This window comes from Pelophylax lessonae (genome assembly GCF_965119305.1).
Source record: "Pelophylax lessonae genome assembly, chromosome: 1".
In the NCBI taxonomy this organism is placed as follows: domain Eukaryota; kingdom Metazoa; phylum Chordata; class Amphibia; order Anura; family Ranidae; genus Pelophylax; species Pelophylax lessonae.
In genome coordinates this window covers 231,625,672-231,648,932 of record NC_138768.1, presented here as the reverse complement: position 1 = coordinate 231,648,932, position 23,261 = coordinate 231,625,672, and the positions used below count along the sequence as shown (strand labels likewise).

The following is a 23,261-nucleotide window of genomic DNA, read 5'->3' as shown; positions in this document are numbered from 1 at the left end:
CAGTAAACCATGTCCTTAGTCTGCTGGTCTTCAGCAAACTGTGGGCTTTCTTGTGCAGCATCTTTTTAGAAGAGGCTTCCTTCTGAGATGACAGCCATGCAGACTTATTTAATGGTGTGTGGCGTATGGTCCGAGCACTGACAGGCTGACACCCCCCCCCCCCCTTCAACCTCTGCAGTAGAGCTGCACAATTAATCGTTAAAAAATCGCGATCTCGATTCACCCCCCCTGACAATCTTACTGCATGTCCTCGATTCTTACTGAGCCGTTTTCTGCTCACTCACAGCTGTAAAAAAAGTCTTCGGCAAATGTTTATCAACATTGTTAAAGCTGCCAGATAAGTATAAACAAAATGCTTTACAATGTATCTTTTCGTTCTTTAGAGCCGGTTCACACTTCTGCGTGTGCCGGGTTCGCATGTCATGTCGGAGCGCACTGCTCCGACATGACATGCTATCAGCTGTGCGGTGCGAGTTTAGCCATACAGTTTGTATGGCTAAATTCGCATCGCACCCGCAGCAAACACGCACAGGAGGCATTTTTGCTGCCGCATCAGGATCGGATCGCACAGCGGTTCACACTTGTGCGATCCGATCCTGTGCGAACTGCACGATCGCACTGCGATATGCGATCAAACTGGGGGTGTCGTTAAGATTACATTGACACCCCCAGCGGATCGCATATGGCAGTGTGAACTGCCGGGGGTGCGTGTGCGATGCGGGAACAGGCTGCGAATTCGCAGCCTTCCCGCATCGCAATAGTGTGAACCGAGCCTTAGATCAAAGGAATGAACTTCCGGCTGTAAGGGAGAGCAGTTTAACCTCTTAAAGTATTTTTTGCTAGAAAATTACTTAGAACCCCCAAACATTATATATATATATATATATATATATATATATATATATATATATATATATATATATATATATATATATATATATATATATATATATATATATATATATATATATAATTTTTTTTTTTTTTTTTTTTTTTTTTTTGCAGAATCTCTAGAGAATAAAATGGCAATCATTGCAATCTTTTATGTCACACGGTATTTGTGCAGAAGTCTTTCAAACGCAGTTTTTTGGGGAAAAAATACAAGTTAGCCCAATTGTTTGTTTATATAATGTAAAAGATGATGTTGCGCTGAGAATCGTGATCTTTATTCTAAGCAAAAAAATTGTGATTCTCATTTTAGCTAGAATCGTGCAGCTCTACTCTGCAGCAGTGCTGGCAGCACTCATATGTCTGTTTCGCAAAGACAACCTCTGCATATGACACTGAGCACGTGCACTCAACTTCTTTGGTCAACCATGGCAGAACCTGTCCTGTTAAACCACTGTATGGTCTTAGCCCCCGTGCTGCAGATCAGTTTCAGGGTCTTGGCATTCTTCTTATAGCCTAGGCCAGTCTAATGTAGAGCAACAATTCTTGTATTCATATCCTCAGTTCTTTGCCATGATGTACCATGTTTCACTTCCAGTGACCAGTATGAGAGAGTGAGAGCGATCACCTCAAATTTAACACACCTGCTCCCCATTCACACCTGAGACCTTTTAACACTAACGAGTCGCATGATACCAGGGAGGGGAAAATGGCTAATTGGGGCCCAGTTTGGATATTTTCACTTAGGGGTGTACTCGCTTTTGTTGCCAGCGGTTTAGACATTAATGGCTGTGTTGAGGTATTTTGAGGGGACAGCAAATTTACACTGTTATACAAGCTGTACACTCACTACTTTACAGTGTAGCAAAGTGTAATTTCTTGCATGAAAGATATAATAAAATATTTACAAAAATGTGAGGGGTGTACTCTCTTTTGTGAGATACTGTACATAAATCACCCAGAGGGCAATTTTTTTTTTTTCTTAACAAAAGTAAAGTTACGCTTTAATAAAATGTCACTGTGTGCAATGCGATGGGCACTACAGTTTTTATGCCAGATTGCACTGCACACCACGGAATAGAATACACAAATGCATTTGTCTGCATCTGGTGTGAATGGCCCCTTAAAGTAGTACTATAGGAAAAACTTTATTTCATTTTGGATAGGTTAAGGGGGGGGGGGGGGTTTATAAACACCTGTAAGGTTTATTTTTGCCTTCTGTGTCCCATTTTGGAGATTTTCCTTCTCTTCCTGTCCATAACCAAAACAGGAAGTTAGAGGAAATCCCTGTAAATTCTTAGTTTTGGATATTTTGTTTTGGATAGCGTGCAGAGGGATTAGATTAGATGACATTGTTATGACCCTCGCTTAATTTTAATTAAAATAAAAACACAAAATTTTGTCTCTAGTTCTACTTTACTGGATTCTTGGGGACCCCCAGATCACTGGAACTAGTGACCCCATTAAAAGATTTCCCCTCTGTTTTCTGGGGACAGCCTATAATTTGGCTTTCTCTTACTTTCAGTGATAATGGTAAACAGGACATATAGAGAGGATGAATCTCTCCCTAGAATGGTGGGAGGTTGGCACAGCAATAAAAATTGACATGTTCTAATCCCTCTCCACTCTATCCAGAACTAAAAAATAATAAAACATTTTTTTTTTACTTTGGCATATAGGCAAATCTTTTTTTGCTGTACTTCTATGGATCCCGAAAATGCAGTCCGTTCTGCACTCCTGTGCCCCGTTTTCAGCTGACATTGAGCTAAAGCCTGCTGTCGACTATGTCACTCAGCTGGTCCAGGCTGGCTAAGATCCAGACTGTAAGCCCAGCACTCCAGAGAGTGCTGGATGAGCAAAGAGTTGGTGACTGACAGTCATGGCTCTCTGCTCAGAACAGATGGGAGAACTGAGCGATCGGCTGTGTTTGATCCCTCAGTGCAGAGGCGGTGGTGGGGGATGGATGCAGCATTGAAACAATGCTGCATCCACCTAGGTGATGTATAAAGCGGGTTTCTGTGTCTGTGATGTCACTCCTCCTGGCTGAATTTCAAAGTTCTCTTCCTGCGGACTCCGTTTTTCTCAGCGGGGGATCGATCCGCTGATCCCCTGCTGAGCAGGCGTATGGCAGCTCTGTCTCCGTGCTGTGTGCGGAGACAGAGCTGTCGGGTCCGCATGCATCTCTATGGGGGAATCTGATGAGAGCAGGCTGTCTGTCCTCATCTGATCCGCCAGACGGATGGAAAATAGGGTTTTCACTTTGTCCGGTTTTTGACGAATTGGATGTCAGTGGACATGTCTCCGCTGACATCCGATGCCCCATAGAGATGCATGGGGCATCCGTTCAGATCCGCCTGAAAAACGGACAGGCGGATCTGAACGGACTCCCTATGTAAAAGGGGCCTTGGTCTACAACCGTCTTAGGTCCTACCTCACTGAACACAACCTTATTGACCCCTTAGTCTGGCTTTTGCTCGCAGCACTCCATAGAAACTATCGTGCGAAAACTCACAAACTATTTACTAAGTGCTAAAACCAATGACCACTACTCCATACTCTTACTACTAGACCTCTCTGTGGCCTTTGATTCTGTTGACCACGTGCTTCTTGTCAATAAACTCCACTGCCTTGGCCTACCAAGATTCTGCTCTATCCTGGCTTCCTCCTACCCATCACATTGCTCAGTGTTGCCTACAATTCTGTCTCCTCTCCACTTCCTCTTTCTGTAAGTTCTGCCCTCCTTCTCTTCTCGATCTACACCTCCACCCTTGGTAACTTCATAACCTCGCACGACTTCCAATACCATCTCTGCACCGATGATACCCAAATCTACCTGTTTACTCCTCGCCTCCTCTCCTTCAGTCTCCTCCAGCATTACTAACTTGCTAATTGACATATCGGCATGGATGTTGCACCACTTCGTTAAACTGAATCTCTCTAAAACCGAGCTGATAATTCCCCCCTCCCCCAAAAAAAAAAATCAATAATGCCACTATCAGTCCCTCCCCTCACACCAGGTTACTAGGTGTAATCCTAGAGACTGACCTGTCCTTTCAGCCCTGAAACCAATTGTGAAAAGCTTGTAGACTTCACCTCCATAACACTTCTAAAATTCGTTCCTTTTTTTTTAAGGACTAAAACCCCTATGGTTTTTTTCGTTAAAAAAACATTCTCTCTTGCCTTGACTATTGCAACTCCCTTCTCATAGACCTACCTCTCTTTATAGGCTCTCCTTTCTTCAGTCGATCATGAACGCTGCTGCCACACTCCTCTACCTTACCAACTAAGTACCTGCCACCCCTCCTCGCCAATCCCTGCACTGGCTTCCGATTGGCCAGCAAATTCAATTCAGAATACTAACTTGGTAGTGAATTAACCACTTTACAACCGGAGGATTTTGCTGTCTTCCGTCCAGGCCACTTTTTGCGATTCGGCGCTGTGCGACTTCAACTGACAATTGCGCGGTCGTGCGACGCCGTACCCAAACGAAATTTACGTCCTTTTTTTCCCACAAACAGAGCTTTCTTTTGGTGGTATTTGATCACCTGTGCGATTTTTACTTTTTGCGCTATAAACAAAAAAAGAGCGTTTATTTTGAAAAAATAACAATATTTTTCACATTTTTTTATATGAAATTCCCCCCAAAAAAGATGTAAAAACCATTTTTTTTAAAAGTTTTTGGCCAATTTGTTTTATGCTACATATGTTTGGTAAAAAAAATCGCAATAAGCGTATTTTGATTGGTTTGCGCAAAAGTTATTGCGTTTACTAACAAAGGGAAAGATTTCTGTCATTTTTGGTGTTTTTTTTTTTAACGCGTAATGGCGGCGATCTGCGATTTTTTTTTTTTTTTTTTTTTTTTTTTTTTTTTTGCAGGACTGCGACATTGCGGCGGACAGACCGGACCCCTGACTGACATTTTTGACACTTTTGGGGGTACCAGTGACATTACTGCAGTAATCAGTGCTATATATATGCACTGTTACTGTAAAAATGACACTGGCAGGGAAGGGGTTAATTTTATTGGAGAGGGAGGGGTTAATGTATGCCTGGTGCTTACTGACGTGTAGGGGGGGAGGTGACTGTGTGATTCATGGACAGATCGGATGTCCAGCTATGCTGAACAGTCCGATCTGTCACTCCCTGTCACTATGGAGATCCGCCCGCTGTGTTTACACACAGCGGGCGGATCTCCAGACTCGATCCCCGACGATCGGGTAAGAGCAGCGGCGATCGCCGCTGCTCCTCCCCTGGCCCGACTCCCGCTGTGAATGAAAACAGCGGGAGCGAGCCTCCGGCGGCGCGCAAGCGCCGCCCAGAAGGGGAGGAGTCCAGTCACGTTAATACTACGTGACTGGACGGGAACGAGCCACTCTGCCGCAGTAGTATTACTGTGAGCGGTAGTAGAGTGGTTAATCACTGTTAAAAAATGTAAACAATCAGAAATCTAGAAATTTCAAGTTTTGCAAATGGAAGAGATACCATAAAGCTTCAGTGTAAAGCCCCGTACACACGCACAGATCGTCGTCATACAAATGTTCGTCTTTTCTCCCCGGGATGTCGGTGTCTGTTGAAAAGTGCAAAGACAGCACAAGGACAGCACAAGAATTTTGTCCGCCGACTTCAGCTGACTGCAGAAGTGATGTCATGTAATGGTTAACTTTCCCTGTGTTTTTTATTTTCTGAGCATGCCCAGTCTTGCAAATCTGCGGTCTGTCGGCTGATTTCTGTACTGACAGGCGAACAATCGTCCGTTCTGGTTTCCGCAGACAAAAATTTTCATGTTTGCAAGAAAGACTCTTGTCCGCGGATTGTGTGCAGACAGCTGTCGGAGGCACCATACTAACACGCGTACAATCGGCAGATCTTTCGTCCGCCGACGTTTGTATGACGACGATCTGTGCGTGTGTACGGGGCTTTAATGATAGGTTTTGGTGTTGTAGACAAACTTTTTATTCATCCAATGTTCAGTTTGAGTTGACCAGGTTTGCAACTGGCTTACTATAATGTAGGCAATCACACACCCAAGGAAGCCCTAAGCTCCTTTCACATGTCATTTTTTTATTTTATTTTGGCAGACCTGATCCAACCATCGATAGCTCTCTATGGAGCAGAGCTGTGGATGTGAACGGTCATGTCTCCATTGCAGTGTTAATTTCATCGACTAAATTAACACAATTTTAGTTCACTAAAACTAAAATTATTCAGATGACTAAAATATAACTAAAACTAAAATGGCATTTTAGTCAAAAGACTATAACTAAAACTAAATCGAAATTTGCTGCCAAAATTAACACTGGTGCATGCTCAAAGCTTAATACCATAAATAAATATGGAAATTGTAGAGAAATGCTTAAATAATGCATTACAAATTACAATTGAACTACACCCATTCGATTATAGATGACTAAAATGAGTTTTAGTCGACTAAAAAATGTAGGACGTTTTAGTCGACTAATTACGACTAAAACACTTGCAGAAGACTAAAATGGGACTAAAACTAAAATGCCATTTTATTCCTAAGACTAAAACTAAATTGAAATTTGCTGCCAAAATTAACACTGCTCCATTGACACCTGCCGACATCAGATCCTGTCCGCTAAAAACAGCCGAATGGGGAATTCGTTCCCATCCTTCAATCAGATGACAGTCAGATGGAAATTGGACAAGTGGTCCTTTTCCATCCGACTGCCCATAGAGGACAGGTGGGCTGTGTCTGTCCGCCAGCATTAGCAAAGCGGATACAGACCTGTCATCTGCCTGCCCAGCAGGGATCAACGAACAGATTCCCTGCTGAGCAGGCAAATCCACTGTCTGTCTGCCCATCTGAAAGGGGCCTTAGGATAAGCTGTAGTCAATTGGATTTGTGCCGTCTGCCAGCAGTTGCTTTTTACTTTTCCCCTGTTTCTAGTGAACGCTTGGGGGCATATTCATATTGTTCGGTATTTACCAGACTTTCACTGCAGGTGAATTAGTCCCTGTAGTTTAAAACTGTTTGCACTAGAAGGGTAACCTTAAAGTAAAATGTCACGTTCAATTCAATAGAAGTATACTCCTTGTACTGTGTATACTCCTTGTACTGTATAATGTAATTTACATTGAGTTGCTATTCTAAACTTTCTTATTCCCTTAACATAATTTGCACATCAAGAGCTGAAAAGAAAATTGTCTGTTGTTTCACAGCCAAGGTATGATGAATTTATCTCACTACCTACAATGTTTTGCTTTATTCTCTTATTTTAAGAAGTTTGTTCATGGGTTGCATGTATTAAACCCGTTCAATGGCGGCAAAACACATTGTTTTTGTTTTGGTAAACCAAGACACTGCTAAATGGCATATTATGTTCAGGACCTTATTTTGCAATGAAGAATATTGGGCTCTGTTCACACAAGTAAAATTCATGACAATGGAAATCTCATTAATACGAATTGTGCAGCTTCACATGAGTGCAACTCGGCACAGTGCAGTTTTGGAAAAGGTTCGCATGTTACTATGGTGCCATTCCAGTGCAACTTCGACTCCATAGAATATGTGAATAACATCCCAAGTTGAACTACTTAATCGCGCACTGAAAGATTGATCATAATTGGTTTGCAGCAGTGTGAACCTAGTTTGTGTTTTGGCTCATGTCATGCCTGTATGCTTTGTTTTGCTTTTCTGGGACCTACAGGTGGTGCTCAATTCCTGATCCTGTTGTATGTCTGGCTACTTCACCCAACAGTTTGCAAAGACCTCAAACAAATGGTTATTCATACTATTATTTAGTTCATATATGCACTAATCTTTTCTCTAGCATAAACATGTCTTTTTTTTTTTTTATCTAAATTTGTGCTTTACTCTTGGCCCTCCCCTGCTATTACTGTTCTTCACTCAGTGGAACTGCTATAGGCTCTCTCATTACCCCCCCCCCCCCCTTAGTACAGGGCAAAAAGACGTGACAGCTGCCAGAGTATTTTCTTTGCTGAAGGTAGCAGGGCATTGAAGGAAGTTCAGGCAGTCCCCGAGTTACCAACATCCGGGTTCGGAACGGCTCGGAGGGAGAAAAAGGAATTGAGAGGAAATCTACCCCAATGAAGGGAAATTCACCCCTATTTGAGTTATTGTGTAAATGGTGACTCCACTGCAGCTTCATCTCCAATCCTTGTTTTCACCGCAACCCTAAATGATCTAATTCCATTTGTCACAGTGACAAAGTGAGGTGAAATCTTCTAAAGGGGACACGGACAGCAAAACAAACATTACAGGGGTGTTAACCTTTCCCTATGCTTTCCAAATAGCAGTGTTTCCCCCCCCCCCCCCCCCACATAGCTCTTGCGGTCTCGCGGTGGACGTGGGCACCTCCTTGGGATGGTCGGACCCCCGGGTTCCCTTCCATTTCCCTCAGCCCCTCTAACAGTCACGGTGGTCTTTTGGCCCCAACCTAACCCCACTCCACCCTGGGTTAGGTAGGAGCTGCCTTTGCCACTTGCTCCAGTAAGGGGGATAGATTATGCTGTTGCTGACCGGATCACACACGGGGTCATTGAGCAAGTTCCAGGCCCCCTAGGGATTAGTGACTGGGGCAGGGATGTCTTTTGGGCTCCCTACAGCGGTTATAGGCTTGAGGGGGAGTGCATGTTCATCCTCGGGTCTGCGCCTCACGTGGCTGTCCGGGTACTATGCCAAGCTGTCCGAAGCACTTGACAGGCGGATGCCGACAGATTGCCTCACATGGCTGGAATCGGGCCTACTCGCGGCTGTCCGGGTACCATGTCAAGCTGTCCGGCGGATGCCGATGGATCACCTCACGTGGCAGACTTGGGCCAAAAATTGAGGCCGCGGCTTACGGTCTACTCACGGCTGACGGAGCAGTCTGTACGAACTGCTGATGGAGCTGACGGCGGACCTGCGCCTGCATTGGGCTCCAAATTTAGGCTGCGGCCTTGGGGCCTACTCGATGCTGGCTGACGAGCTGCTGACCAGGCGGTTTGAGCTGCTGACCTTGAACCGGGGGGCACCATGGGAACATTGTTGTGTGAGGGGGGGTACTCTGCCTGTGCATCTGCGTCATAGCTGGCCCCCCTCCCCCCTTTTATAGGGGGCCATGTCCTATAGCAGAGAAATGCTGGCTGACAGTCGCCAGCTTTCTGCTTGGAGAGTTGTGATAACCAAGCTATCTGCTGTGTTCAATCTCTCGGTTCTAAGTGTAGAGGCAGCCGGGGATATATACCGCATCGGAAAAATGCTGCATCCACCTAGGTAAGTATGAATCAAAAAATAAAATCAAACGAAACCCCATACAGCTTAATGCATTAATGTAAAACCCCTGTGGCATGCTGGCTGGATCCAAGCATATATCATTTATAATATTTTGTATTTACTGGTGAGAGCAAGCATATGCACGCACTTGGGCAGTGATACTCTAGCATATGTAAATTGATACAGTTAGCATACAAATGAATAAATTCACAGTGAAAAAGCTTTGCTAAAATACATTTCTCTTACGTCCTCTGACAGTCGCCGCCACCTCTAAGTCATCACTATTGGGTATTGATTTCCGCTCCGCAGGAGTAGCTAGGCATAAGACTTGATAAAAAAGACATTTGCATATACACACCCATGGGGGCTGTCCCACTGGTCAATACCCCCCTGTATTGAACACTCCCAACTGTTTGTTTCTGCCCAGCGTCAGGAGTAGTTAGGCTTTCCCTGTGCTGGGGCTCTGGTCTCAGCCTTCTGATCTTTATTTGATTTTCTTTCTGACATGTTGAAAAACAGTTTTTTTTTTTTTTTTTTTTTTTTTTTTTTCTTTGTTATACTAGCTGTTTCTTTTGTCAGCTTTAGTTTTTAGTCGACTCTTCGGATGAAGATAGATTCATGCGGAGCTGGGAATCGGACTGGCCGCCCTGGTTCTCCAGGGCAGAGGGTCAGAGGGACCCCCAGCCTGCCATCGAGCGTTCAGCCATGGTTCGTCCTGGCATTATGAACGACCCATCCCTGCTCGCAGCAGGGATGCAGCTGTGAGGTGGCTACCTCACTGGACACATCTGTGATATGCTGTGTAATGTCCTTGGCAAAACGGCATTCCCTGTCAGATGAGGACAGAGGCTTTCCGTTCTGAGAGGCACCCCACGCCATCTGGTACAGGTAAGTACTTCTGTGTGGGGCCTCTGTCTGGGGTGGCAGTCCTGTGTTGCTGTGTGTCCCCCATGTCTGTGCCGGTGTGCGGTGTATATATTTGGGGGCCCCTTCCCCTGTGTCACTTCGGTGTGTGTTTGGGGGTACAGACGTTTGTGTGTGTGTGGCGGCCGCATCAGGGAAAAACCGCGCGGTCCGCCATCTTTACTTTGGGCAAGCATGTTGGCTTCACTGTGGGCTGATTTACATGCTGTTTTGGCGCCATCTTGCGTGTGGCAGAACAATCGTTCCATGCACATGTCGGCGGCCATTTTCCCGAAGTCTCCCCTCAGTTATATGGGCAGCCATTTTCCCTGGGTCATTTGCAGCTTATAGTTCAGCCTCTCATGACCTCACTTCCTTTTCCGTCTGAAGCAGCGATCTAGGTGGTAACACTCTGTGGGGCTCTGCAGACTGTCTCTTCCATATCCTTCTGTTTTGTCATTTCTGGCTTAGTTTTCTTCTCCTATTGGGGGTCTTTGGTCACTGTTCATATAGCGGTGGGCTGTGCACTCCGCAGCGGTTTTAAAGGGACAGTACCCTTTTATTGCACTGTTTTCACCTTGGGCAATGGAATCTCAGGACAGCAAATTCCCTCCAGCCCTGGTGGGGGACCCCAGTCCTGCTGTGGCCCCTGTTATGCCTGATTTGGCCGCTGTAGTGGCGTCCTTAGTGTCCAAAATGGAGGTGCTGATGGCTGAACGTGCTGCTAGGAAGAGGCCCAGATTATCTCTCTCTCTCCTCTGATTCAGATGGTGATATGGCTGCTGCGGCGGGCGTTCCCTTTTCAGGGTCTCACTCATCCTTAGACCCGCTGGGGTCTCAGGGGAGGCGGTTGATGTTTCTCCCCCGGGGTCGTCTGAAGAATGTGCGACCATGGATGAGTTGATTGTTTCTGTAAAAGAAACTCTACATTTGGAGGATGAGCCCAGTCCTCCGGGCATTGTCCTCATTTGGGACACACAGGACCCTCAAGTCGGGGCATGTTTTTCCCTGCCCCGCTGAGTTTCATTACACTGTTAATGAACTGTGGCGCACTTGAAAACGTCCATTCATGGTACCTAGTCGGTTTAAGTTACTTTATCCCTTTGCACCGGCTACGGAATCGCGATGGTGTGTGCCTCCACAGGTGGATCACACTGTGGCAGTATTGAACAAGGCTACCCTGATTCCCACTGAGGACACCCGGTGTTACGGGATCCCACGGACAGGAGGTTGGAGTATCTGGCCCGCCATTCCTACACGGTGGCGGGTTCCTTGCTCAAACCGGTTTTCGCGTCCCTTCTGGTGGCTCAGGCGGTGTCTGATTGGACTAAGGTGCTTGGGAGCAACCTTGTGTCTGATTCTGTCCCACCTGCCAGGCTGGATATGGTGGATCAAATTCACCAAGGAGTCATGTATTTGTGCGATGCGGCCTTAAATGAGGCCCCTTTTGGTAGCACGCCTATCTAGTGTCACGGTGCTTAACCGTCGACTGATCTGGCTGAAGAGCTGGTCGGCTGACCAGACATCACGGAAAACAGTTGCTGATTTTCCCTATGCTGTTTCTCGCCTTTTTGGCAAGGCGTTGGATACCTTGGTAAAAGGCATCACGTGGGTCAAGAGCACCATGCTGCCCCAGAACCCGAAGCACAAGTCCTTTTTGTGGAAAGCGGGGTTCCGCCTCTCGACCTAACCAGGGGTCCTTTCGTGCCTTTCGGAATCAAACCAAGGGCAAGGGCCAAGGTAGCCAGAAGAAGCCCTGGACAGGCAAACAGAAGTCCGGCAGTGCCGGTGCGGCGGGTCAATCCTCCTCCTGCCTGAAGGGGCGCCCTCACCCGTTTCAGGGGTAGGGGGACGTTTGCGCGGTTTCCTCCAACCTTCGCTGCTCCGAATTTCCGGGAAGGTGGGTTCAGGAAATCATTCGATCAGGGTGCAAGATCAGATTTTTTCCCTCAAATCTTCATTTGACCCCAGGGCGCCTGCAGGACCTGCATCAAGTGGTGCAGGACCTCCTTGCCCAGGGGGTGATTGTCCCGGTGCCTCATCAGGACAGGTTTTGGGGGTTTTATTCCAATCTGTTCACTGTGCCCAGAAAGGAGGGCAAGGTGCGTCCTATTCTGGACCTGAAATCTCTGAACCGCTTCGTGCGCCTTCGGAAGTTCCGTATGGAATCTCTCCGCTCGGTGGTGGCATCCCTGAGTCCAGGGGAATTCCTGGCCTCTATAGACCTGAAGGAAGCGTTACCTACACATCCCCGTTTTCGAGGGTCACCAGAGGTACCTTCGGTTCGCTATAGCGGAGGACCGCTATCAGTTTGTGGCGTTACCTTTCGGTCTCGCTTCGGCTCCAAGGGTCTTTACCAAGGTGTTGGCGCCTGCTGAGGGCTCAGGGCATTGCTGTCTTGGGATACCTGGACGATGATCTCTTAAGATCGAGTGTCCGCCAGGACCTACTGTGCGATCTGTCCACCACGGTACAGACGCTCCAGGAGTTCGGATGGACCATCAACGTACAGAAGTCCACCTTGTCTCCTTCAAGTCGTCTTCCCTATCTGGGAATGGTTCTGGACTCTGCTCAAGCAAAGGTGTTCTTGCTGGAGGACAAGCTCTGGACCTTACAGGACGAGATCAGGTCCCTCAGGGACAAGCCATCCTCGTCACTCAGGACCTGCATGCGGTCCCTAGGGTTGATGATATCGGCCTTCGAGGCGATACCCTTAGCCCAGTTTCACACACGGTCTCTTCAAGCGGAGATCCTGGCCAGGTGGGACAGACTACCTCAGTCCTTGGATCTGAGTTTCTCATTGAGTCGCCGGACCAGAATGGATCTTCTGTGGTGGCTTCAGTCCCCGGCTGTGTCAAAATCCTTCCGTCCGTTGCTGTGGACGGTGATTACCACGGATGCCAGCCTGTCGGGCTGGGGTGGAGTCCTGGGCACCCTGTCTGCCCAGGGCACTTGGTCGGGGGAGGAATCCTCCCTTCCGATCAACATATTGGAATTGAGAGCGATCAAACTCTCTTCCAGTGGTCGGATCGACTTCGGGGCCGTCCGTTTCGGTTACAGGCGGACAATGCTACCGCGGTGGCTTGCATCAACCACCAAGGGGCACCAGGAGTGCCCGGGTGGCCCGGGAGGTGACCGACATTCTGTCTTGGGCCGAGACTCATGTCCCGGCAATCTCAGCAGTTCACATTCCGGGTGTGGCGAATTGGCAGGCTGACTATCTGAGCCGCCAGACCCTGGACCAGGGGGAATGGTCCCTACACCCAGAGGTCTTCCAAATGCTGTGTTCGAAGTGGGGATCCCCGGACGTGGATCTGTTCGCATCTCGGCTAAACCACAAGGTGGAATGGTTCGTGGCAAGAACGCGCGAGCCTCTGGCAGACGCCTCGGATGCGTTGGTGGCCCCTTGGCATCAGTATCGTCTGCCTTTCCTCCGATTCAGTTGTTGTCCAGGTTCCTTCGCAGGTTAGCCTCGGAACCGCACTTGGTGATTCTGGTGGCGCCGGACTGGCCACGCCGGTCCTGGTACGCCGACATTGTTCACACCTGGCAGAAGCGCCTCCTTGGTGGCTGCCAATGCGGGAAGATCTACTGTCTCAGGGACCGATCTTCCATCCTGCTTTACAGTCACTAGCTTTTAACGGCCTGGCTGTTGAGACCCAGGTCCTGAGAGACAGGGATCTCTCCCCCGAGGTCATTCCTACCTGATCAAGGCTAGAAAAACCTCCTCTGGTAAAATTTTATTACCATACCTGGAAAGCTTATTTCGCCTGGTGTGAGTCCAGGGGGTTCTCCCCTCGCTCGTACTCGGTGTCGAGTGTTGGCTTTCCTCCAGTCGGGTGGACGATAAAGGGCAAGGTGTCTGCACTGGCTATTCTTTTCCAACGCCCTGTGGCGTCTCATTCCTTAATTCGCACCTTCATTCAAGGTGTGCAACAATTCGCTCCTCCAGGAGGGAGCCTTTACCTCCATGGGACTTTAACTTGGTTCTGTCCGTGTTAGTGTTCTCCCTTTTGAGAACATCCGGGAGATATCGCTGCCTCTGCTGTCTAAGAAGGTTGCCTTTTTAGTGGCGATCACTTCGGCTCGCAGAGTATCGGAGCTGGCGGCGTTGTCTTGCCACTCTCCTTACTTAGTAATTCACAAGGATAAGTTGGTTTTGCGACCACACCCGTCTTTTCTTCCTAAGGTGGACTCTTGAGTTCACCTTAATGAGGACATTGTCCTGCCTTCGCTTTGTACGAAGCCTAAGCATCCCAAGGAGGTTGCAGTGCATTCCTTGGATGTTGTCAGGGCGATCAGGGTTTACCTGTCGTCCACTGAATCCTTTCGGCAGACTGATTCCCTCTTTGTCCTTTCTGAGGGACCTCGGAAGGGCATGGCTGCGTCTGCAGTGACCATTGCCAAATGGATCACAGACCATTGAACAGGCCTATGCTTTGAAGGAACGGGTTCCACCCTTCCCTGTTAAGGCGCACTCTACCAGATCTTTGAGTGTCCTGGGCCTACTGGCATCATGCCTCGGTGGCCCAGGTGTGCAAGGCTGCGACTTGGTCGTTAGTGCACACCTTTTCCAAATTCTATAAGGTAGATGTTCTGGCATCAGCTGATGCCTCCTTTTGGCCGCAAAGTTCTCAGTGCGGCAGTGTCATGAGGGACCCTTGTTTTGTTGTGGGTCCCTGACTGTTGAGGTTGTTTATCCCCTGGGTTATTTGCTTTCCTTGGCTGTTGCTCCTGTTGAGCCTTTTCTGTTGCCCAGAAGGTTCTCTTACTGTGCGTGTAAGGTTCTGTTCTCTAATGTGGGTACTGCGTTGCCTTTTCTACGGTTGCGTCTCCCACCCCTCATGTCTACACTGCTTTGGGACATCCCAATAGTGATGACTTAGAGGTGGCGGCGACTGTTGGAGGACGTAAGAGAACTGAATTTTTGTAAAATCTTACCTGTAGAATTCCGGAGTCCTCCGACAGTCGCCGCCCCGCCCCTCTTTTTGTTTTTCTTGTACACTTAAAGCGGAGTTCCGGGCAGAGAAACGTTTTTTTGTTGAACAACCCCCGGGACAGTCAGGGCTAGCACATTCCACAATGGCTAGCCTCTGATCTGTCCCGGTTCGCACTTACCTTTTAGAAGAAATACTTAGAAATTTTCTTCCACAGCGTTTCCATCTCTGTTGTGGGCAGCTGAAGCCGGCGCGGTCCTCTTCTCTGTCTTCTTCCGCGTCTTCGTGTCCCAGAATGCACTGCACCGGCCCCTCTCGTCACTTGCGGCGCCGCATTCCTAAACAGCTTCTGGGCATGCCCAGAAGCTGTTTAGCAGGGGAATGCGGCGTCGCCCGGAAATGATGAGTGGGGCCGGTGCGGCGCATTGATTCCTGGGAGCTATGACGTTTAGCTCCCAGGAATCATCGCGAGGCAGGAAGTGACGGGGTGAGCCTCGGCGCTGGAGGAGGAAGCTGTCATAGGTGAGTATTTACGATCGTCAATAAAAAGGTGAGTAAACAAAAAAAAAAAATAACTATCCAATTCCTTTTCAGGTGCGGCATACCTAGCGGAGGGGCACAAAAAAAAAAAATCTTTTTTGTGCCCGGAACTCCGCTTTAACTGCTATGCTACCAAACTGAGTTGGGAGTGTTCACTGCAGGGGGGTATTGACCAGTGGGACAGCCCCCATGGGTGTGTATATGCAAATGTCTTTGTTTTTTTGACAAGTCTTATGCCTAGCTACTCCTGCGGAGAGGAAGTCAATAACCAATAGTGATGACTTAGAGGTGGCGGTGACTGTCGGAGGGCTCAGAGAAAGGAATTTTACAGGTAAGATTTTACAAACCGTTTTTGGAAGGAATAAAGTAGTAGGGTTTATTTTGTTAAGTATCAGCCTTAATTTAAATCTATGGTGCATAATTTTTGGAAGCTAAATCTTTGGTAGACTCGCTGTATCTATAAAAGGCTCACCTTGCTATCCTTTGTGTAATTAATGCTGTTTCTTGTTTTTAGTGGCTTATTTGTGGAGGATAAGTTTCATGGACCATTGTTACAGATTCTTTTCATGAATCATGTTGTTTCCAAGTAAGTTGCTGTTTTAATTTGTTGATTAAAGGCAAACTATAGACTTGTTTTGTTTAATTTATTACATATACAATCCCCAATTCCGTAAAAGTTGAGACGCTGTGTAACAAAATTTTACATAAAAACCACATCCAGTGATTTGCTAATCTAATAAACCTATATTTAATTCACAGTAGAAAACTGGAATCCTATCAAATGTTTAAACTGTGAAAATGGTGCAATTTTAGAAAAAATAGGGTCATTTTGAAATTGATGGCAGCCACATGTCTCAAAGTTGGGACAGGGCAACAAAAAGCTAGTAAAGTGGTACTAACAAAGAACTGGAAGAACCTTTTGCAACTTCTTGGGTTATTTGGCAACAGAATAGTAAGATGATTGGGTAAAAAAAGAGCATGTGAGAATCAGTCTCTCAGAAGTAAAGATGGTCAGAAGGTTCACCAATTTGTATAAAACTGCATCTAAAAAATTGTTGAAAAAACTCTAGCTTCCTCAACGTATAGTTGCAACGACCTAAATATATCTACAGTACATAATATCAAAGGATTCTGAGAATATGGAGAGCTCTTGGGCCCTCAGGCAGCCCTGCATTAAAAACAGGCCTGATTCTGTGATGGGCATCACTGCATGAGCTTAGGAATTCTCCAAAATCACTGTCTGTGAAACAGTTGCCGTGTCATTCAAAATTGCAAGTGAGCATTTACAAAGCACTATCATAAGAAGCCATATCTGAACATGATCCATGAACAGTGCCGTCTTCTCTGGGCCAAAGCATGTTTAAAAAGTTCTGTTGCAGAGTGGATAACTGTTCTGTGATCAGATGAACCGAAAATTAAAATTTTTGGCAACCATGGGCACGGGAGTACTCCAGACTAAGGCTTCATGTACACTAGCAGCTCCTAAACGTGTTTACATACCCTGGCAGAATTTGATTTCTTGCCCATTTTTACGAGAATATTAATAACACAAACTTTTCTTTCACTCATGGTTGGTGTATGGCTGAAGCCATTTAATATCAATCAACTGTGTTTACTCTTTTTCAATCCATAACAAACTACGCAAATGACCCTGATCAAAAGTTTACATACCCCAGTTCTTAATACAGTTTATTGCCCCCTTTGACATACATGACAGCTTGAAGTCTTTTGTGGTATATATGGATGAGGCTCTTTATCCTAGATGGTAAAGCTGCCTATTTTTTCTGGCAAAAAGCCTTCAGTTCCTATAAATTCTTGGGCTGTCTTGCATGAACTGCACATTTTGAGATCTCCCCCGAGTGGCTCAATGATCTTGAGGTCAGGAGACCGAGATAGCCACTGCAGAACCTTCCCTTTATTCTGCTGTAGCCAATGAAAGGTAGACTTGGCCTTGTGCTTAGGTTCATTGTCATGTTGGAATGTCCAAGTACGTTCCATGCGCAGCTTCCGGGCTGATGAATGCAAATTTTACTCCAGTGTTTTTGGATAACATACTGCATTCATCTTGCCATCAATTCTGTCCAAATTTCCTGTGCCTTTTTTTTTTTTTTTTTTTTTTTTTTTTTTTTTTTGTAGCTCACACATCCCCTAAACATCAGCGATCCACCTCTGTGTTTCATAGTAGGAATGGTGTAGCTTTCATCATAGGCCTTGTTGACTCCTCTCCAAATGTAGTGTTTATGATTGTGGCTAAAAAGCTCAATTTTGGTCTCCTCACTCCAAATGACTGTCAGAAGGTTTGAGGCTTGTCTCTGTGCTGTTTGGCGTATTATAAGCGGAATAATTTGTGGCATTTCCGTAGTAATGGCTTTCTTCTGGCGACTCGACCATGCAGCCCATCTTTCTTCAAGTGCCTCCTTATTGTGTATCTTGAAACAGCCACACCACGGGTTTTCAGAGTCCTGTATTTCACCGGAAGTTGTGGGTTTTTCTCTGCATCCTGAACAATTTTCCTGGCAGTTGTGGCTGAAATTTTAGTTGGTCTACCTGACCGTGGTTTGGGTTTAACAGAACCCCCTCATTTGTCTTACGTCCTCCCGACAGTCGCCGCCCACTCATAAAGTCTTCTCCAATGGGTATTGACTTCCTCTCCGCATAAGTAGCTAGGCATAAGACTTGTTAAAAACAAAAGCATTTAACATAGACACACCCATGGGGGCTGTCTCACTGGTCAATACCCCCCTGCAGTAAGCCATCCCAACTCAGTTTGTCTTCTGCCTAGCGTTAAGAGTAGATGGGCTTCCCTGTGCTGGGGCTCCAGTCTTAGCCTTCTAATTTTCTTCTTTTGATTTTATTTGCAAGAATGTCATTTTTTTTCTTTGCTTTGCTAGCTGTTTATTTGTCAGCTTTAGTTTAGTCGGATCTTCGTATTAAGATGGATTTTGCGGAGCTGGGAATCGGACTGACCGCCCTGGTTCTCTAGGGCAGAGGGTCAGATGGATCCCCAGCCCGCCATCGAGCGTTCAGCCATGTGTTCGCCCTGGCATTAGGAACGACCCATCCCTGTTCGCAGCAGGGATGCAGCCTGCGAGGTGGCTACCTCACTGGACACATCTGCGTTTTCACTCGCATGCTGCAGTGTCCTGCATTTTTGGCTGACGGCATTCCCTGCCATCTGAGGGCAGCGGCTTTCCGTTACTAAGAGGCACCCCACGCCATCCGATACGGGTAAGTACGATCTGTGTGGGGCCTCTGTCTGGGGTGGCAGTCCTGTTGTGCTCCCTCATGTCTGTGCATTTGTGGTGCTCCCTGATGTGATCCCTGCGGGATCCGTTTTATTTGCAATACTGGCGCTGTGTATGTGTGGGGGCCCCTCTCTTATGTCACTTTGGTGTTTTGGAGGTGCAGACTGTGTGTGCGGCGGCCGCTGCGGGGTGAGAACCGCGCGGTCCGCCATTTTAGGTGTGGGCGGCATGTCTGGCTTCACTGTGGGCTTTTTTTACACAGCTTCTATGTAGTGTTTGGCGCCATCTTGTGTGTGGCGAACGATAGTTCGGTGCACATGGCGGCGGCCTTCTTGCCGAAGCCTCCCATTACTTGCTATGGGCAGCCATTTTCCCTTAGCCTGCAGCATATTGTTTAGCCTCTGACGACCTCACTTCCTTTTCCTCTGGAGCAGCGATCGGTGTGGTAACACTCTGTGGGGCTCTGCAGACTGTTCTTTCCATATTTCCTCTGTTTTGTCCTTTCTGGCTCAGTTTTGTTCCTGTAGGGGGTCTGTGTACACAGTCTATTTAGCGGTGGGCTGCGGGGTCCGCAGCGCTCTTAAAGGGCCAGTACCTTAAAAATTGTGTTTTCTGCAATGGAATCTCAGGACAGCAAATTCCCAGCAAATTGGTGGGGGACCCCAATTATGCTGAACCCCCCTACCTAATTTGGCCGCTGTGGTGGCGACTTTAGTGTCCAAAATGGAGGTGCTGATGGCTGAACGGGCTGCTAGAAAAAGGCCTAGGATATCTTTCTCTTCTGATTCAGATGGTGATGTGGCTGCTGTGGGTGGCGTGCCCTTTTCAGGGTCTCGCTCTTCTCAGGACCCGCTGGGGTGTGAGGGGGAGGTGGAGGGGGTAGATGATTCTCCCCCGGGGTCGCCTGAACGCACAGCTATGGATGCGTTGATTTCTTCTGTAAAAGAAACACTACAAAGAAATGCTATTCTCGAAGAATTTGGTCCAGCATGGTAGGTGGGGCAGAATCAATCAAGGGGTCATGTATTTGTGCAATGCGGCCTTGAATGAGGCCCCTTTGGCTGCACGCCTGTCTAGTGTCGCGGTACTTAACCGTCGACTGATCTGGTTGAAGAGCTGGTCGGCTGTCCAGACGTCCCGGAAAACGGTGGCTGATTTTCCTTATGCAGGGTTTCGCCTTTTTGGCGAGGCCTTTAGATACTTTGGTGAAAGGAGTCACTGGGGGCAAGAGCACTCTGCTGCCACAGAATCCGAGGAACAAGTCTTTCCGCGGTAACCGGGGTCCCGCCTTTAAACCCTGTCAGGGGTCCTTTCGTGCCTTCAAGGCACAAAACAAGGGCAAACCTTTCAAGGGCCAAGGTGGCCAGAGAAAGCCATGGGCAGGCAAGCAGAAGACCGGCCACGCTGGTGTGGTGGCCCAATCCGCCTCTGCCTGAAAAGACGCCCTCACCCGTTTTAGGGGTGGGGGGACGTTTGCGCGGTTTCCTCCATCCTTGGCTGATCCGAATTCCGGACAGGTGGGTTCAGGAAATCATTCGTCCAGGATACAAGATCGAATTCCTTTCACGGCCGGCGGACAGATTCTTTCCCTCCAATCTTCTTTTGACCCCAGGGTGGTTACAGGACCTGCATCAAGCGGTGCAGGACCTTCTTGCCCAGGGGGTGATTGTCCTGGTGCCTCATCGGGACAGGTTTCGAGGGTTTTACGCAAATCTGTTCACTGTGCCCAGAAAGGAGGGCAAGGTGCGTCCGATCCTGGACTTGAAAGCTCTGAACCACTTTGTGCGTATTCAAAGTTCCGTATTGAATCTCTCCGCTCGGTGGTGGCCTCCCTGAGTCCAGGGGAACTCCTGGCCTCTTATCGACCTGAAGGATGCGTACCTGCACATCCCCATTTTCGAGGGTCATCAGAGGTACCTACGATTCGCCATAGCGGAGGGCCACTATCGGTTCATAGCGTTACCTTTTTGGTCTCGCTTCGGCTCCAAGGGTCTTTACCAAGTGTTGGCGCCTGTTCTGGGCCAGTTGTGGGCACAGGACATTGCGGTCTTGGGATATCTGGACGATCTCCTGTTAAGATCGAGTGCCAGTCAGAGCCTGTTGCGCGATCTGTCGACTACGTTACAGACGCTCCAGGAGTTCGGTTGGACCATCAACGTTCAGAAGTCGACTTTGTCTTCTTCGGTTCGTCTTCCCCATTTGGGAATGGTTCTGGACTCTGCTCAAGCAAAGGTGTTTCTGCCGGAGGACAATCTCCGGATCTTACAGAACGAGATCAGGTCCCTCAGGGACAACAAAGTCTCGTCGCTCAGGACCTGTATGCGGTCCCATGGGTTGATGGGTGTCAGCCTTCGAGGCAATACCATTTGCTCAGTTTCACACACGGTCTCTCCAAGCGGAGATCCTGGCCAGGTGGGACAGACTACCTCAGTCCTTGGATCTGAGTGTCTCATTGAGTCGCCGGACCAGAATGGATCTTCTGTGGTGGCTCCAGTCCCCGGCTGTGTCGGACGGGGAATCCTTCCGACCGTTACTGTGGACAGTGATTACCACGGATGCCAGCCTGTCGGGCTGGGGTGGAGTCCTGGGCAACCTGTCTGCCCAGGGCACTTGGTCGGAGGGGGAATCCTCCCTTTCGATTAACATATTGGAATTGAGAGCGATCAAACTGTGTCTCTTCCAGTGGTCGGATCGTCTTCTGGGCTGTCCTGTACTGGTACAGACGGACAATGCTACCGCGGTGGCTTGCATCAACCACCTAGGAGGCACCAGGAGTGCCCGGGTGGCCCGGGAGGTAACCGGCATTCTGTCCTGGGCCGAGACTCGTGTCCCGGCGATTTCGGCAGTTCACATAACGGGTGTGGAGAATTGGCAGGCCGATTTATATGAGCCGCCAGACCCTGGATCAGTCCCTACACCCGGAGGTCTTCCAAATGCTGTGTGCGAAGTGGGGATCCCTGGATGTGGATCTGTTCGCGTCTCGGCTAAACAACAAGGTGGAAAGGTTCGTGGCAAGAACGCGCAATCCTCTGGCAGAAGCCTCGGATGCGTTGGTGGCCCCTTGGCATCAGTATCGTCTGATGTATGCCTTTCCTCCGATTCAGTTGTTATCCAGGTTCCTTCGCATATTGGCTTCGGAACCGATTGTTGGTGATCCTGGTGGCGCCAGACTGGCCACGCTGGTCCTGGTACGCGGACATCGTTCACCTAGCCATCGAGTCTCCTTGGCGGCTTCCACTGCGGGACCATCTTCTGTCTCAGGGACCGATCTTCCATCCTGCTCTACGGTCGCTGGCTTTAACGGCATGGCTGTGAGAGCCAGGTCCTGAGACAGGGGTCTCTCCTCAGAGGTTATTCCTACTTTGATCAAGGCTAGAAAAGCCTCTTCTAGTAAGATTTATTACCATACATGGAAAGCTTATTTTGCCTGGTGTGAGTCCAGGGGTTTTTCTCCTCGTTCATACTCGGCGGCGAAGTGTTAGCTTTCCTACAGTCTGGTGTGGACCAGCGCCTTGCGTTGGCCACGATAAGGGCCAGGTATCTGCTCTGGCTGTTCTTTTTTTCAACGCCCTGTGGCATCTCATTCTTTAATTCGCATCTTCATTCAAGGTGTGCGTCACTTGGCCCCTCCCCGGAGGGCGCCTTTGCCTCCATGGGACTTGAACTTGGTTCTGTCCCTGTTACAGCGTTCTCCCTTTGAAAACATCCGGGAGATATCGTTGCCTCTGCTGTCTAAGAAGGTTGCCTTTTTAGTGGCGATCACTTCAGCTCGCAGGGTGTCGGAGTTGGCGGCGTTGTCTTGCCGCTCTCCTTACCTGGTGGTTCATAAGGATAAGGTGGTCTTGCGACCTAACCCGTCTTTTCTCCCTAAGGTGGTGTCTGATTTTCACCTTAATGAGGACATTGTTTTGCCTTCGCTCTGTGCGAAGCTTTAGCATCCTAAGGAGGTTGCATTGTATTCCTTGGATGTTAGGGCGATCAGGGTTTACCTGTCGTCCATTGAATCCTTTCGAAATTCGGATTCTCTTTGTCCTTCCTGAAGGGCATGGCTGCGTCTGCGGCGACCATTGCCAAATGGATCAGACAGACAATTGTTCAGGCTTATGCCTTGAAGGAACGGGTTCCACCCTTCCCTGTTAAGGCGCACTCTACCAGATCGATGAGTACGTCCTGGGCCTACCGGCATCAGGCTTCGGTGGCCCAGGTGTGCAAGGCTGCGACTTGGTCGTCAGTGCACACTTTTTCCAAATTCTATAAGATTGATGTTCTGGCATCAGCTGATGCCTCCTTTGGCCGCAAAGTTCTCTGTGCGGCAGTGCCATAAGGGACCCTGATTTTTTGGAGGCCCCTGGCTGTTGGGGTGTTTATCCCCTGGGTTATTTGCTTTCCCGGGTTGTTGCTCCTGTTGTGCCTTTTTTTTTTTTTTCTGTTGCCCAGAAGGTTCTCTTACTGTTCGTGTGGTTCCTTTCTCTGTGGGTACTGCATTGCCTTTCTGACGGTTGCGTTTCC

General features: G+C 48.2%; 1 protein-coding gene across 1 annotated transcript in view; it reads left to right on the top strand.

Annotated features, from left to right (window-relative positions):
* The window catches only part of ZCCHC8 (zinc finger CCHC-type containing 8), a 128,552-nt gene that overhangs the window by 6,971 nt on the left and 98,320 nt on the right, over nucleotides 1-23,261 (top strand). The window contains 1 exon segment of the mRNA XM_082251575.1: nucleotides 16,022-16,093. Coding sequence (XP_082107701.1) covers nucleotides 16,022-16,093 — 72 coding nt within the window.